At 36.4% G+C, this 15,220-nt stretch overlaps 1 protein-coding gene across 1 annotated transcript in view; it reads right to left on the reverse strand.

Moving 5' to 3' along the window:
- Window positions 1-15,220, reverse strand: part of Caprin2 (caprin family member 2) — a 49,195-nt gene that overhangs the window by 13,430 nt on the left and 20,545 nt on the right. The window contains exons 8-13 of the mRNA XM_048802438.1: window positions 14,157-14,834; window positions 10,985-11,107; window positions 9,740-9,821; window positions 8,292-8,347; window positions 4,833-4,937; window positions 1,868-2,032 (exon numbers count right to left, since the gene is read on the reverse strand). Coding sequence (XP_048658395.1) covers window positions 1,868-2,032; window positions 4,833-4,937; window positions 8,292-8,347; window positions 9,740-9,821; window positions 10,985-11,107; window positions 14,157-14,834 — 1,209 coding nt within the window. The remainder of the gene's footprint in view (window positions 1-1,867; window positions 2,033-4,832; window positions 4,938-8,291; window positions 8,348-9,739; window positions 9,822-10,984; window positions 11,108-14,156; window positions 14,835-15,220) is intronic.

Consider the following 15,220-nt stretch of genomic DNA (forward strand, 5'->3'; position numbering starts at 1 on the left):
ACCCGCCTGTTTTGGTACCAGTACCATGCTGTTTTTGTTACTATTGCTCTGTAGTATAGTTTGAAGTCTGGTATCGCTATACCGCCTGATTCACACTTCCTGCTTAGCATTGTTTTTGCTATTCTGGGTCTTTTATTTTTCCATATGAATTTCATGATTGCTTTCTCTATTTCTACAAGAAATGCCGTTGGGATTTTGATTGGCATTGCATTAAACCTATAGAGGAAAAGGATCCTTTTTAAAAAACTAAAATAATTTATTACTTCCTGAATTTTTACTATGTGGCAAGCAATAACCTTCCAGAACCTGGTCATAATTTACAAAAGAACGTTTCTGTTACCTTGGCTTTCTTACATTGCTCCATTTTTCCTTATATTACATGGCATCTGATAATATATATATTTGTCTTTCTAAATCTCCCACTTCTAGTAATAATAATAATATAATAAATTATTATTTAATTTGCAATAATAAAAATGCAAACTTCTTGAGAAAAGACCTATTTTTAATTGCTATAATCCCAGTGATTTTGATCTGGCTTCATAACGACATGTCTAATGAATGAATAAATGAGAACTGATCTGAACTTGAAAGGCTTCAAAACAGGCAGAACACAGAGGCATGAGCAAATAGGTACTGTGCCAACAATGAGCAAGCCAAGCCCATTAGGGGACTGGTTTGACAAGTTATACAAGACTACAAAGGTATTGAGTGTCAGGCAAAAGACTCAATTTCATTCTGTAATGGACCACTGCTTGCTTTCAATTAGGCAAAAGAAAAAGTAAACCCAATGTGGCAAAACTGTGTAGGATGGACTGACAGGGAAAGAAGAAAAGCAAGGAAACTAAGATATTCTAATTGCTTAAGCACAGAGTGAAAAGATTGGTGAATTCGGGTGTCGAACTTCACCAGCCTATCCCTACATTGTGCCTGCTTCCCATTGCCACTCCAAGGGCCCCCCCCACACACACACACCCCCATCATCACTCCAAAGGAGCTGGAGTGGAACACTGAGCCAATTAGGCTCACTAACAGCCCTACAGACTGTTTCATGCTACTGTATTTAGAGAATAAATGTAGAAATCTAACTGCAATATTATTAAAAAAAGAGAAAAAAAGTTTTAAGCCAGACATGGTAGCACACACCCATAATCCCAACAAATCAGGAAGTTAAGGAAGGAGGATCACAAGTTTGAGGTCAGCATCGACAACTTAGCAAGAACCTGTCTCAAAAAAATAAAAAAGGGTTGGGGATGTAGCTCAGTTGTAAAGTGCCCCTGGGTTCAATCCCCAGCATGATAAATAAATAAATAGAGTTTAAAACTATAATTTGTAAAGAAATACATAATTCAGAACACCAAACAAATCTGAATAAATCTCTATGAACAAGCATGAGACCAGGATGAAACCAAATGAAATCTCCAATAATGAAGTGAGGTGCTAAGCAAGTCTGTGCCCTGAATTTCAGGTTACTAATGCTAAGAACATTGCTAGTACCCTTTTAGTAATGATTAGTATTATTAAGCTGTTCCTAGAAACAGATGTTTTTCACCTACACATTTTCATCCCTTTTTTGCTGTGCAGGGTACTGAATCAACCACATATTTTATTTGTCTGATATAGGCCTTCAGCTTTGCCTGCTAGTTTTCAGAGTGGGAACAATGCTCTGATAAAAGACCCATTCAAAATTCTAGGGACTGGGGATTTAATACTCCTCTGTCAAAAACAGTATGTCAACTAGACAAATGTAAATTCTAACCACCTAAATAAGAATACAAAAGGCAAACTTTTCACATAGCACTAATAATAGATGTAAGAGAAACAAAGACTCTTAAGCAGAATAATGAATAATTAACTGTGATCATCATTCCCGGTTCATACTCACTGTCTGCATGGCTTGAAAGGGTGCTGTGTTAATGGTTATTGAACTAGTACTTGCTGGAGGTGACTGGAAGCCCTGTTCAGAACCCTTTGCCATGGAAGGACTTGGAGCAGCTAGTGAAGACGGTGGCTTGCTTGGGGGAACTGCTGCCTGCAGGGAAGAAATGCAACATCAGCCAATCACCTGCCATATAACAAGCAGTTCACTTACACTAAACCCCAAACTGGCGCAAGTCAGCAAGTTCTTTAGGATGACATTTGGACACAGGAATGCAAAAGAATAGCTTTTGCTTACAATTTCAAATCTCAATTGCTGAGGATGCACACTAGTATTTGCTTTGCACAGCCTGCTGACTAAGTCAAAGAGTCTTACTGATAATCAGTCTAACAAAAGAGGGGCTGACCTTTTTACAAGCATCTAATCATTTCTGAACCCTGAAATACCATTTTCCAGTTAAGAATCTAATGTTATTCCAAATTTATACAGTGGAATTGAGCTTAAGAAAAATCTTGGTTACTTCTTTAATGTTAATTTTTCTCTGTTTTAAAGACTTATTAGTGGATTTCTGAATCAGTTAACTAAAAAAAGAAAGCCAATCCTGACCTATTTTAATTAATCTTTAAGGAAACAATTAGTTCTTGACATAACAGACTATGAAGACGAAGACTTCTAAAAAGATAGTAAAACCAGGCTGGGGCTGGGGCTCAGCAGTAGTACACTTGCCTGGCATGTGTGAAGCACTAGGTTCAATTTTCAGCACCACATATAAATAAATAAAGGTCTATCAACAACTTAAAAATATTTTAAAAAAATAGATAATAAAACTCAATTCCAATTAGTTATGAAGCAGATACCTGTGGTCACTTGGTAAAAATCGCTATCTACTTTTTTTTCAATACTGGAGATTGAACCCAGGGATTCTTTACTACTTAGCTACATCCCCAGTCCTTTTAGTATTTTATTTTAAGGTAGGGTTTCACTAAGTTGCCAAGGCTGGCCTTGAATTTGAGGTCTTCCTGCCTCAGCCTCCTGAGCAACTGAAATTACAGGCATCTGCCACCACACCCAGCTTCTTCCCCCATCTTTTTAAAATGAAGAACCAAATCTCAATTTAGACCAAGGTAGCGCCATAAAAACTAATGATTGTGGGGCCGGGGTTGTGGCTCAGTCGTAGAGTGTTCACCTAGCACATGCATGGCTCTGGGTTCAATCCTCAGCACCACATAAAAAAATAAATTAAATAAAGTTTTTTTTTTCAACTACAACTAAAAAAAATAAATATTTTGAAAAAACTAAAAACTAATGATTGTGTGTTTTGGTTTTTTTTTTTTTAGTTTTTTTTTTTAAGTTATCAATGGACCTTTTTTTTTTTTTTTCTATGTGGTGCTTAGAATCAAACCCAGTGCTTCACACATGCCAGGCAAGAGCTCTACCTCTGATCCACAACCTCAGCCCCTCTATGTTTTTTTGTATTGTATAATGAATATTTCTATATAATAGCACACCCAAAATAAAACTAATAGTTGTTAAATTGTCCTTCAAAATTCATTTTATCCTGCTATGTCTGTCTCAAAGATTTGCTCAAACATCAAAATCTATAACTCAGAACAGTTTGTAATCCCAGCAGCTCAAGAGGCTGAGCAGGAGGTTCATGAGTTCAAAGCCAGACTCAACAACTTAGCAAGGCCCTAAGCAACTCAGCAGGACCATGTCTTTAAATAAAATATAAAAAAGTGCTGGTGCAGGGTGTGGTAGCTATTGGTGCACACCTATAATCCCAGCAGCTGGGGAGGCTGAGGCAGGAGGATTACAAGTTCAAGGCCAGCCTCAGTGAAAGTGAGGCACTAAGCAACTCAGTGAGACCCTGTTTCTAAGTAAATCACAAAACAGGGCTCGGGATGTATCTCAGTGGTCAAGTGCTCCTGAGTTCAACCCCAAGTTCAATCCCCGTACCAGGAAAAAAAAAAAAATACTAGAAATGTTGCTCAGTGGTTAAGCACCTCTGGGTTCAATTCCTGGCACGCACGCACTCACGTGCGCGCGCACACACACACACACACACACACACCAAAAAAAAAAAAAACTGAAAGCACAAAAAAACCTAATATTGTCAAATAAGCCAAAAGAGTAACTCACAACTGAACTAACATTAATCAGTTTTATTTGATTTTGTTCCAGAAATTAAACGCAGGGGCATTTAACCACTGAGCCACATCCCCAGCCCCTTTTAACTTTTTTTATTTTGGACAGGATCTTATGAAGTTGCTTAGGACCTCACTAAGCTACTAAGGCAAGCTTTAAACTTATAAACCTCCTGCCTCAGCCTTCTGAGCCACAGAGATTACGGGCATGAACTACCATACCCAGCTTTTGAATTAGCATTAATTTTTTTTTTTTTTTTGGTACTAGGGATTGAACTCAGGGACACTCAACCACTGAGCCACATCCGCATCCTACTTTTGTATTTTATTTAGAAACAGGGTCTCACTGAGTTGCAAAGCGCCTGGCCATTGCTGAAGCTGGCTTTGAACTCTCGATTCTCCTGACTCAGCCTCCTGAGCCACTGGGATTACAGGTGAGAACTGCCACACTGGGCTAGCATTAATCTTAATCCTAAAAATTATTGTCTTCAGTCATGAAAAAATAAAAACTTGTCCAGGTTTTCCTTAGGGAAATCTGGCCTACTTTTACCTAAAACTTTTTACTTTTCTATATGAAAAATTAAATATTTACTACAAAAGATAAGGCAATATACTATTAAATTTACCTATATGGCAAAGCCACTGTAAAGTTACCTAGAAAAGTTCTAGGACCACAACATCTCTAAAGTCATACCTTAATAAATTAAACATTACATCATTCAACTAATCATTCCTGTAATTCATAAAATAAACTAGTTCTGCTATTCTTTTAGGAAGAAAAGAATTTAAGACCATTAGCCTTTTATTACCTCAGGAGTCTCTGAGGTCACAAATTCTGTTTCAGATCCCGTTGAAGCCTGATCAGCAGTAACCAAGCAAGCATTTGAGCTACAAGTAACTGGAGAAGCAGTAGCCTAGACACAAGAAGACATAAAATACTGTAAAAAAAAAAAAGTCATATTTTGCTCACTTTCTGTTTCCTGGGCCCTAGGTCTCCTAATATGTTCCTCTTACTAGCCCTCACTAGTGTTAAGCATTATGTTAAGCCCATCACACATGTTAGTATTTAATACTTATAATAACCCTGTAAAATATGTACAACTATCCCCATTCTATTGATAATCAGGCAGAGACAAAGAAAAGTGAAGTGATTTTCCCAAATTACACAAAAACTATGTGGCGGAATTAAGATTCAAACTCCAGGCCTAGGGCTAGACTGAGTGTCTCAAAAAGCAGCTCACTGAGGGTGTAAGCTCGGGCACATGAACTCTTCAGCCACAGCACTGTCAGCGATCATCGAAACTAGGCTTTTATTCTATAAGTACTTTCTGAATTAAAGAGGAATTTGGAAGTATAAATGGGATAAGCTCCACATAAATCAAAATAACACTAAAATTCTAGTGCAAAACTAAATTAAAAGCATGAATAAAAGAAAAATTGTGAGACAGCACAGCAGGAACTAAGGCTGCACCAACTGTAACCAATAAAATACTATGAGAGTAGCTAGGAAGGAAATCTATGGCACAGCAATTATTAGAATATATCAGAGATACCTCCCAAAATCTAGTAAGCAAGGTCTAAAAAGTCCACAAATTCAATAATTTTATCTAAATGCTTCTATGTGGTTCTCAGAAGCTCAAGTAATAAAACACATGAATGGAAACTAACGAGGGGTAACCAAACATTAGAAGTTATGCTGCTGCAACCCTCCAAAGGGGCCTTCATGATATGCTGCTCCTTTAGGAGTGTGGGACCAAGTTTTAAAAAAGATCACATGGAAATAATTTTTTAATCGTGTACAACATTTTATAAACAAACAGGAATAATTTATATCCAACTAAAATATTAGAATATGAGATTGAACACTTTTAAAACTATGCCTTTCTTCTGTCTTCTGAAAGGACTTTCAGAAGTGGAAATTTTAACATCATATCTATGTTACACATAGCAGAGAAGAAACTGGAAGAAATTAAGTATTCTAGGCCAGAATGTTCCTATTTAGAAGACACATTTAGATACAACCATTGCTGGATGTGTGTAGTTTATTCAGCATTACTGTACATAAAATCTACAAACGTTAAGTCCTTATTTGAAACATCTGGTCATTTTAGATGTTTAGAAGTGCACAAAGTATGTTAAAAACAGAGGTACTAAATAAAACACTTTATAGATATTTTTTAAAAACTTTTTTTCTGTGCTTATTAAAATAATGAGACAACTGCAAAAAAATAAATAGAACTGGCTGTTGTGAGGACATAAGTCTCTCAACAAAAGGGTTTCACAGATGCTAAGTATTAAAGCTTCTTGGACCACCTGGTAGTTAAACTTTAAAAGACTTGAAGCCAGGCATGATGGCACATATTTATAATCCTAGTGACTAGGGAGGCTAAGGCAGAAGGATCAAAAGTTTAAGGCCAGCCTTGGCAAATTAAACTTAGCAAGACATGGAGATACAGCTCCGTTGTGGGGTGCCAATGGGTTCAAATCCTAGCACCATAAGAGATTTAAGGGGGGGAAAAAGTTTACTTAACAACAAAAAAGACAGACACATTTTTTTTCCCCTAGTACTATGAATTGAACCCAGCAGTGCTTAACACTGAACTACATCCTAGCCCTTTCCTTTAATTCTTTAAATTTTCAGACAGGGTCTTGTTAGATTGCTGAGGCTGGCCTCAGACTTGTGACCCTCTTGCCTCAGCCTCCCAAGTAGCTGGGATTATAGGTGTGCACCACCAAGCCCAGCAAAGACATATTCTTTACACTTGTATTCATGTTATAGCAGCTCTTGTTCCAAATTACCACTCTTTAAAAAGTGAACCAGCTGGAAGATTACATATTGGTGAGTAAACATGATGTTTGAGATGAGTGGTTCCAAATACAGATATGCAGATTCACCAGGGAGTTATATTCAAAAGATAAATACTTGGCCAGGTGCCTCATGTGCCTGTAATCCCAACTACTTGGGAGGCTGAGACAGGAGTATTCCAAGTTCAAGGCCAGTCTTGGCAACTCAGCAAGAAACTAACTCAAAATTAAAAAAAAAAAAAAAAAAAAAGGATTGGGGGGAGGCTTTGGATCAGTGGTAAAGCACCCCTGGGTTCAATTCCCAGTACAATAAAAAAATTTCTTTAATAAAAAATAAATAAATAAATGCTTAGATAGCAACCCTGGAAATGATGCTCCAGCAGGTTTAAAGTTATACCTAGAAATACATATTTTTATTGAGTGACCAGAAATTCTGATGTAGCCATCCTGTCGGCCTGTACCTGAGAACTTCTACACAGACCAGTAGTTATTCAAAAAGAATTTAACTTGACAAATGAAGGCGTTTTGTAGAATTCTAACAGCTAGATAAGATAAACAAAACCACTTTAGTAAAAGCGTAAGTGGAAAAGATAGGGCAAAACCCCCCTGATATACCTTGCTTAACAAATACAATTTAAAAACTGAGGACTCAAGATGTAGTCCAGTGGTAGAGTGCTTGCCTAGCATGAACAAGGCAATGGGTTAAGTCCCCCATACCCCAACCCCAAAAACTAAGCCACACCTTTTCAAATTATATATAAACCACCATAAACAAATGGTATTTACTCAGAGGATTTCAGAAGGGAAGATCACAACTGCTGAACCAACCAGTCAAAATATTTAACTTACTGTCAAAAGAGCTACTGTCAAGAAAATTGTCATAAGGCTTTCACAGAAACAGTGAGAAAACGTTTTCAAAAATAATGGCCAGTAAGTTTGGGCTTACCTTTGATGGAAATGCAACTTGATATTAGGGATCTCAAAATCTAATTCCTTTGTGCTTCTAAGTGTACTCAGTGAAAATGAAAAGAATGAACTATTATGGGCTGTGGGGGACGGACTGGTTAACCATGGACTAAACAAAATTAGTTTCTTTCTTTAGACCCTTTATTATGCTAATGAACTGTAACTTGCATAGCTCAATAGAAAAGCAATATTCTTAGACAAGGTACCCCTGAATTCTTCAGGGTTGTTCTTTACTCACCAAAATCAGTCAACTGTCTCTACTGTAATAGATGTTTTCAGCATAGTCAGAGAATCTTTTTAGAACCAGTATGCTTAATCTAAAAAAACTAGATAGTCTTAAAACACTTTTAACAATTTAGGCAAGTGCTCTACCACTGAGCTACAACCCCAGCCCTACTTTAAACAATTTAGTTAGGTATCTTAATAAGTCTGGTCTTTCTTGCCAAAGCAAGAGGTCCTTCCCTGAATAATAAAAAAGAGTAATCTGAGGATATTACCTGTAATGGCTCTTGAAGAAAATCACTTTGACTGGAAAGAGTTTGTTCTGTAGATACTGCAGAGAGTAAAATAAACCATTATTGAGGAGGAGAGAAAAGTTACTGCATAGCAATTGGAAAGAAACTAAAGTTTACACTTTACAGCAAAATCGTTAGCTGGAAGAACTAGGTATTAAGTCCATCATGCACTCTTCATTAGTACTTTAAAAAGAGCCAGAGAAACTGGGCACAGTGACACATGCTTGGTATTCCAGCTATTCAGAAGGCTAAAACAAGAGCATCACAAGTTCAAGACCAGCCTGAACGAATTATCAAGACCCTGCCCAAAAATAAAAATAAAAGGGGCTGGGGGTATATGTTGTATATCAGTGGCGAGAACTCCTGGGTTCCATCCCCACATGCAAAAAAAAAAAATCAGAGAAGGTGGGGAAGAGCTGAAAATACTAATTTCATCTGTGATACTTTTTCATGGTGATATTTTAAGGTTAAAGGGTTATAAGCATTTCAAGGCTTCTAAAGAAAAGAACTAAGACTTTACAAAACAACCAATAAAACACAAGTTTCACAGGTTTCAAAATAAGTCTTAGCTGGGTCATCTGTTTAGGTATTTTTCTTGCTGGTTATAATAATATGCTTTTCAAACATGTAGTTTTCATTTTGGTTTCTTGTTAATGTCTATCACAATTGTTAATTACTTTCTACTGATTCTCCTTACTTCACCCTGGAATTGCTGCCCCTATCTTGAGCTGGTGTCTAGTGCCCACTGCAGCTGGAATATGGCTTTGATTATATTCTCCCCTCACCTGACAGAACCTAATATGAACCAAAAAGGCTACCTGTTAAAGCAGCAGACCAGATTTACATTTGGGGTCTATCATTAGTTACTGTGTTAGTCACTGTTCTAAACATCTCTCAGGTGATCTCATAGTTATGATCCAAAAGCACCAACTCCAGATTTGGAGTCCAAAAGAGTCAAGCAGTTTCTAGTCAGAAATCACTCCAAGAGGAACATAAGATATCGCCAAAAAATCCAGCTATTGGGCATTTCCATTCACCCATCTGAAAACTTGCTCCCAAAATGCAAACAGGTCAGGTAAGCACAGTAATGTCCTAATGGTAATTTATCCTTATATAACTCTGATGGCAGAGGATACAATTAGAATAAATTATTAGAGACATATTTCAGTTTAACCCTTATGCTATCTAGAGCAAATGATTTGTAAAGAGATATAACTGTGAGCTCTAAAGGTGTTTGTTCTGAGTTTTTTGTTGTTGTTGTTGGTGGTGGTGTTTTTTTTAGTTATACACAGACACAATATCTTTATTTTGTTATTTATTTTTATGTGGTGCTGAGGATCGAACCCAGGGTCTTACATGTGCGAGGCAAGCACTCTATCGCTGAGCCACAACCCAAGCCCTTGTTCTGAGTCTTTAGAATGATTACATACCTACTGGGCTACCTGGAGAAGCTGAAGGCGGCTGTGATGATGGAATTGCACTTGAAGGTTTGTCAAAATCCAGAACAGACTCCTGAAGATAAGATTTTAAATAATGCATAGGGAACAAAGATCATTAATTTAAAAGATATTACCATTAAATTATTCATGGTATTGCCCATAGCTTATTAGCTAAAGCTATAGGTATCTAGCTAATTAACATCTCAAGATGTTCAAAAAATTCAGCATAAAAAAGAAATTAAGAGTCAAAAATCAACTCTAATGTAACTGCCAAATGTTAAAAACTATGATAGCAATTACAAGGCCTAACTTGGGAAAGACACTCCTGTTTTAAGCATAAGCATCAATCTAGTCTGTACCCCCATTTTTATTATTCCCAAATTAGAGAGGGTCTAATTATTTTACCGCAACCTCCTACTAGCTCATGTTGTTAAAGACTTTAGTGATGAGAACCATTCTCATTTCCTACCTACACTACATATCTTGGTTATCTCAGAGAAATTTCCCCACATTTTGCATACTTAAACTACATACTTGTAGTAAGCATTTTAGTTCTTTTATTTTCAAATAATCCACAGAGGTAATCCATTCCTTAATTTTGTAAATAAGTAGAGGTTTGGAAGTTAAATAACCTGCATGGATTATATAAGTCTTAAGTGGTAGAACTGAGATTTAAACCCAGGTCTAAATGCAAATCTCAAGATCTTTTTGCTAAACAAAAATACCTTATTTGACTACTTCAGTCCTCAGTAATATCATGCTATTATGAAATTCTGTAAGACTCTGTATCTCATAATTTAGCATTCAACTATTGATATAGCAAAGTTTATAATCTTATACAGCTGGAAATATAAACTCCTCAAAGGCAAAAAATGTCCTATCATTTTCTATATACAGCAGTACCCAACAGAAGACCAAGCATGGAGCAGGTTCTCACAGCCTGAGTGGAACTACTGGTGACCTACAGCGGTAATAAGTACTTGAAGTTTTTTTATATGTCTAATTCATTTCTTTACTCACAACAAACTTAGGAAGTAGGGAATATTATCTTCATTTTTCAAATAAAGAAACCAAAGCAGAGAATCAAGTAATTTGCCCTCAGAACTAAAGGACAGCAGAGCCAGGACTCTCACTCATTCTGGACTGCAGAATCCACAATTTCCCTGTAATTCTTCAGATCAGAAGTTAACTGCCCCATGAATACCACCAAAGATTCTTTTTTAAAATGGCTCATACTTGCATAAAGTTACAAGTTCCTTGAATCTGGGTCATCAGATCCTGCAGTTTTTCTTTCCTCAATACTGGATCCTTTGGAAGAGCAGAGGAAGAACCTACAGGTTGAGGCATGGGCTTAGGCACCTATAAGACAAACCCACTACGTATAAGAGAAATTCAAAGTCAACAGCCTTATTCAGGATCTCACTATATTTTAATAAAATTAAAACAAACAGCAATGTTCATTTATCAGATTTATTACAAGTAAAGAATTTCTATATAAATGCATTTTCTAAATAATGTAAGCAAACTTTAAATGATTTTCCCTCATTCATGACAACTTTAATGGAGATCTTTCTTTAAAAACCTATTTCTAAAGGGAAGACCTAGAATAACAGAACTTCCTTGTTAAGAGATGTTCACTACTGACAATAGTTATCAGTATGTTCTCTGCACTGAACATACTCTTAACAAGGATACCACTGACAAATACCAATGATTTTTTTCTCTCTGGGGAAAAAATTACTACTATTACATTAAATATTTTTAAGATGTATCTGATTTCGGAAACACTAAGATACAAATACATATACACAAACACAGGCACCCTAGAACTGAGGAAATACATTATTACATTTTGTTACTTTGGGGCTACTGATGTTTAAAAGGTGATTAGCTAAAATTGCTGTACATTTTGAATTAGACCTAATTTACAATTTATAATTACTCCTTACAGATGTTAGGATGACAGGCTCCATCTGCATCTCTTCCCCAACTTGTAAGTCACCTGAGTGCTTGTCAAAGGTACCAGATAAGCTAATAGACTATAAGTAAATAAATAAAGAACTCTTTCAGGAGAAAAATATGAGCTTTAGTGATTAATTTCATGTTACCTAGTCTTTTGGCTTTGAATTCATTTTGCCCTTGCCTATACCTAGTCATGTTCTAGACAGCTGAAATCACAAGACAGACAAAATCTGCACTACACAGAGTAGTATCCTCTCAGTTACTTAAAAACAAACAAACAAACAAACAAACAAAAACTAAAACTACACTAGAATGCTGTCTATGCTATTAAAGCAAATCACATGTGAGTTCTGACCTTTCCAACTAAGCATGTAACAAACAATGCATTATCACTATTCTGTCATGGAAAAGGTTCAGCATTGCTATACCTAGTCCAATTTCCCATTAGATTTTTTTTTAACAGCTGTCTGGAGGTATTAAATTAGGTTTTTAAATGTTTCTCAAAATAGTTATGACACTGCAGTTACTGTTGTATAATATCAGGTTAATGAAATACAGCTACAAATTTTCTATAGAGAAGATAAAATCAATATTAATACTCCTAGAAAAGAGAGGGAAAGGAGAGCAAAAGATAAGTAACCCAACTCTTTCCATAAGAGAATCGAGCTAGAGGTAGCAGAGGTAGTTAGTTCACTGTTTATAAAATGTAATGCTTGGTTTTTTTCAAGCTAAATGTTTTAAGGTATAAGGCTAAAGACTAATTGGAAAGCCTTGACTAAAATGGCACAGAAGTACAAGAAAGACCACTACACAGAGGCGGAGAACATTGGGAGGATAAGTTCACACTTCTTATAAAGCAAGGTGGTAACAAGTTTGTGTTCACCACAGTAGTGAGCAATTTAGTAACAGGCAACATTAGCATGGGACTGTATCCAAGGATTATTCATTATTAGCCTCATCTTCCTGAAATAGGTTATTTATCATTAACAGAACGAGGCCTTCTTTTTTCAAAACTACAAAATATTTAATGCCTATATTTTCTTATCTCTGGAAATTATTTTGAAACAAAAATACAAAACTAACTCAAACAGGGGCTGGAATTGTGGCTCAGTGGCAGAGCGCTTGCTTCACACATGTGAAGTACTGGGTTCGATCCTCAGCACCACATAAAAATAAATAAAATAAAGGTATTGTGTGTCCATCTACAACTTAAAAAAAAAAAAAAAAAAAAAGCCTAACTCAAATAGTTCCCCAAATACCAGGATATCTGTAACCATCATGTATCTCACACTTCTTCTTCATAAAAATTCAGACTAGTCTGAGTGCTACAAATGAAAAATTACAGAAAAATGTAACTTCTGTCAGAAAAGATCACCCATGTGCCCAGTGGAAAAACTCCACAAATAAAACACAGTGTAACAAGTCTCCCATTCTGTGACAAGTATTTATATTACTCACTTATTCACATTAAGGTCTTGTCTGAAATAGCCACTATCTGATGTCATACTGTACCATTAAAAAGTCAACATTAATATGTATCAAAAAATAAGAGTAGCCGGATACAGTGGCCTACACCTATAATCCCAGTGACTCAGCAGGCTGAGGCAAGAGGATCAAGAGTTCAAACCTAGCCTTAGCAATTTATCGAGGCCCTAAGAAACTCAGCAAAACCATCTTTAATAAAACATAAAAAAAGAGTTGGGGACATGGCTTGGTGGTTAAGTGCCCCTGGGTTCAATACCTGGTACCCCCCCACACACAAAAAAGACCAAATAAAAAGCAATCAACCTGTATTAATAAATAAATAAGACAAGATTTACGATAAGTATAGTAGACATAATGTGAAGTTGTTCAGATATCACATGAAGTTAGATGCTACTGGAGCCTTACAGTACATAATTAAGTTTAAACATTCAGTCACAAACTATGTATTACTTATATAAAACTGTCCTAAGTAAATCATTGTTCAGGATTAAAATATATTCCTCAATTTCATTAAGAGAGGTGTTGATAGCTCAGTCACATTGAAATACTATAAATCCACTGTGAATGAGGTTCAAATCTGAATTATGTAACTTATTTTTTGACTCATAGAACCCAATTAATTTTATTTGTTTTATTTTCCTCACATTTGAATTAGAAATAACAACTTCCTTAATTCATTAAGGTTGTATGAAATATATTTGGTAATATGTTAATATAGGTACTTCATATCTTTTCATTAAATATGTGTTGTACCTGGTCAAAAAATTGGCATTAAATCTTAACATTTTATAATTGTAGAAATTTCATCTTCAGTTAGACTCCTAGGAAAAATAACAGATCAACTCATTAAAGAGTTAAGGGTATTCAATTAATTTCACAAGGGGTTTGTTTTTAAAAGAAATTATCATTACTACAATTCCTTATGCCTCCACTGACAGAGCCAATATGCAGATCTACTCACATCTTTGGATTCTGTATTAAACTTCCTGGGCAGGAGCTGGTCATTTGGTATGAGGCCTGCTGTGGCTACTCCCCAGGACTTTGGAGAAATCTGTGATTGTGATGTTAAAGAGTGTTTTTGACTCTCAGCATTGCTTTCCCAAGATTTTGGAGTCCCTGGCTGTTTTGCATCCTGCTCTTCACACATGGTAGTGGACCATGACTTGCTGACATTCTGGTCACTCTGCACAGAAGGTGTCCAGGACTTTGGAGTTTGCTTCTTTGGATCCTGTTCTTTATGCAGCTGAACTGGCCAAGGCTTTGGTGTCTCCTGCTTCTTCTGCTCCTCTTGAATATATCCTGCTTTAGACTTTGGAGTTTCTTGCTTCCACTGGCTGGAAGGTGGTTTGGATTTAGAGATCTCCAGCTGCTTCTGCTCTTCCTGCAAAGTTGACCTGAGTTTTGGAATCTCTTGTTTCCTCTGATCTAAGGAAACTGCAGGCTTTGGTGTCTCCTGTGGCTTAACAGGAGACTCCCAGGACTTGAAGGATTTCTGTTTCTTCTCTTGACCATCTGGTTCAGTAAGCATATCCCAACATTTGGGGAGATTTGGTTTCCTAGCATAATCTGCTTCCCAAGATTGCTCTTCACCTTGTTTGCCTGAATAATCCACTTCAGTCATATAGCGTCTGTTAAGAAACTGAACCAGAGAAATAATGTGCTTGAGTCATAAATTTATTTAAGACCTTGAAAGCAATGTTCAAATCTACTAGTATTCCCATATCCACTGGTCTGAACCATCATGCTGATATGAAATTTCTGTCCTTATCTTACTTAAAAAGACTGGCCTACTTCTTTGTTCATTCCTTTTTCCTCAATTAACAGAAATATAAACTTTGATATTCCAAAAGCAGCTATTTATGTTTGACTCACTTATTATTGGCAAGAACAGGGCCAGGGTTGTGGTTTGGTGGTAGAGCGCTTGCCTAGCATGCATGAGGCACTGGGTTCAATCCCCAACGCCACATAAAAATAAACAAATGAGGGTACTGTGTCCATCCACAACCAAAAAAAAAAAAAAAAAAA

Source organism: Marmota marmota, unplaced genomic scaffold, assembly GCF_001458135.2.
Source record: "Marmota marmota marmota unplaced genomic scaffold, marMar, whole genome shotgun sequence".
In the NCBI taxonomy this organism is placed as follows: domain Eukaryota; kingdom Metazoa; phylum Chordata; class Mammalia; order Rodentia; family Sciuridae; genus Marmota; species Marmota marmota.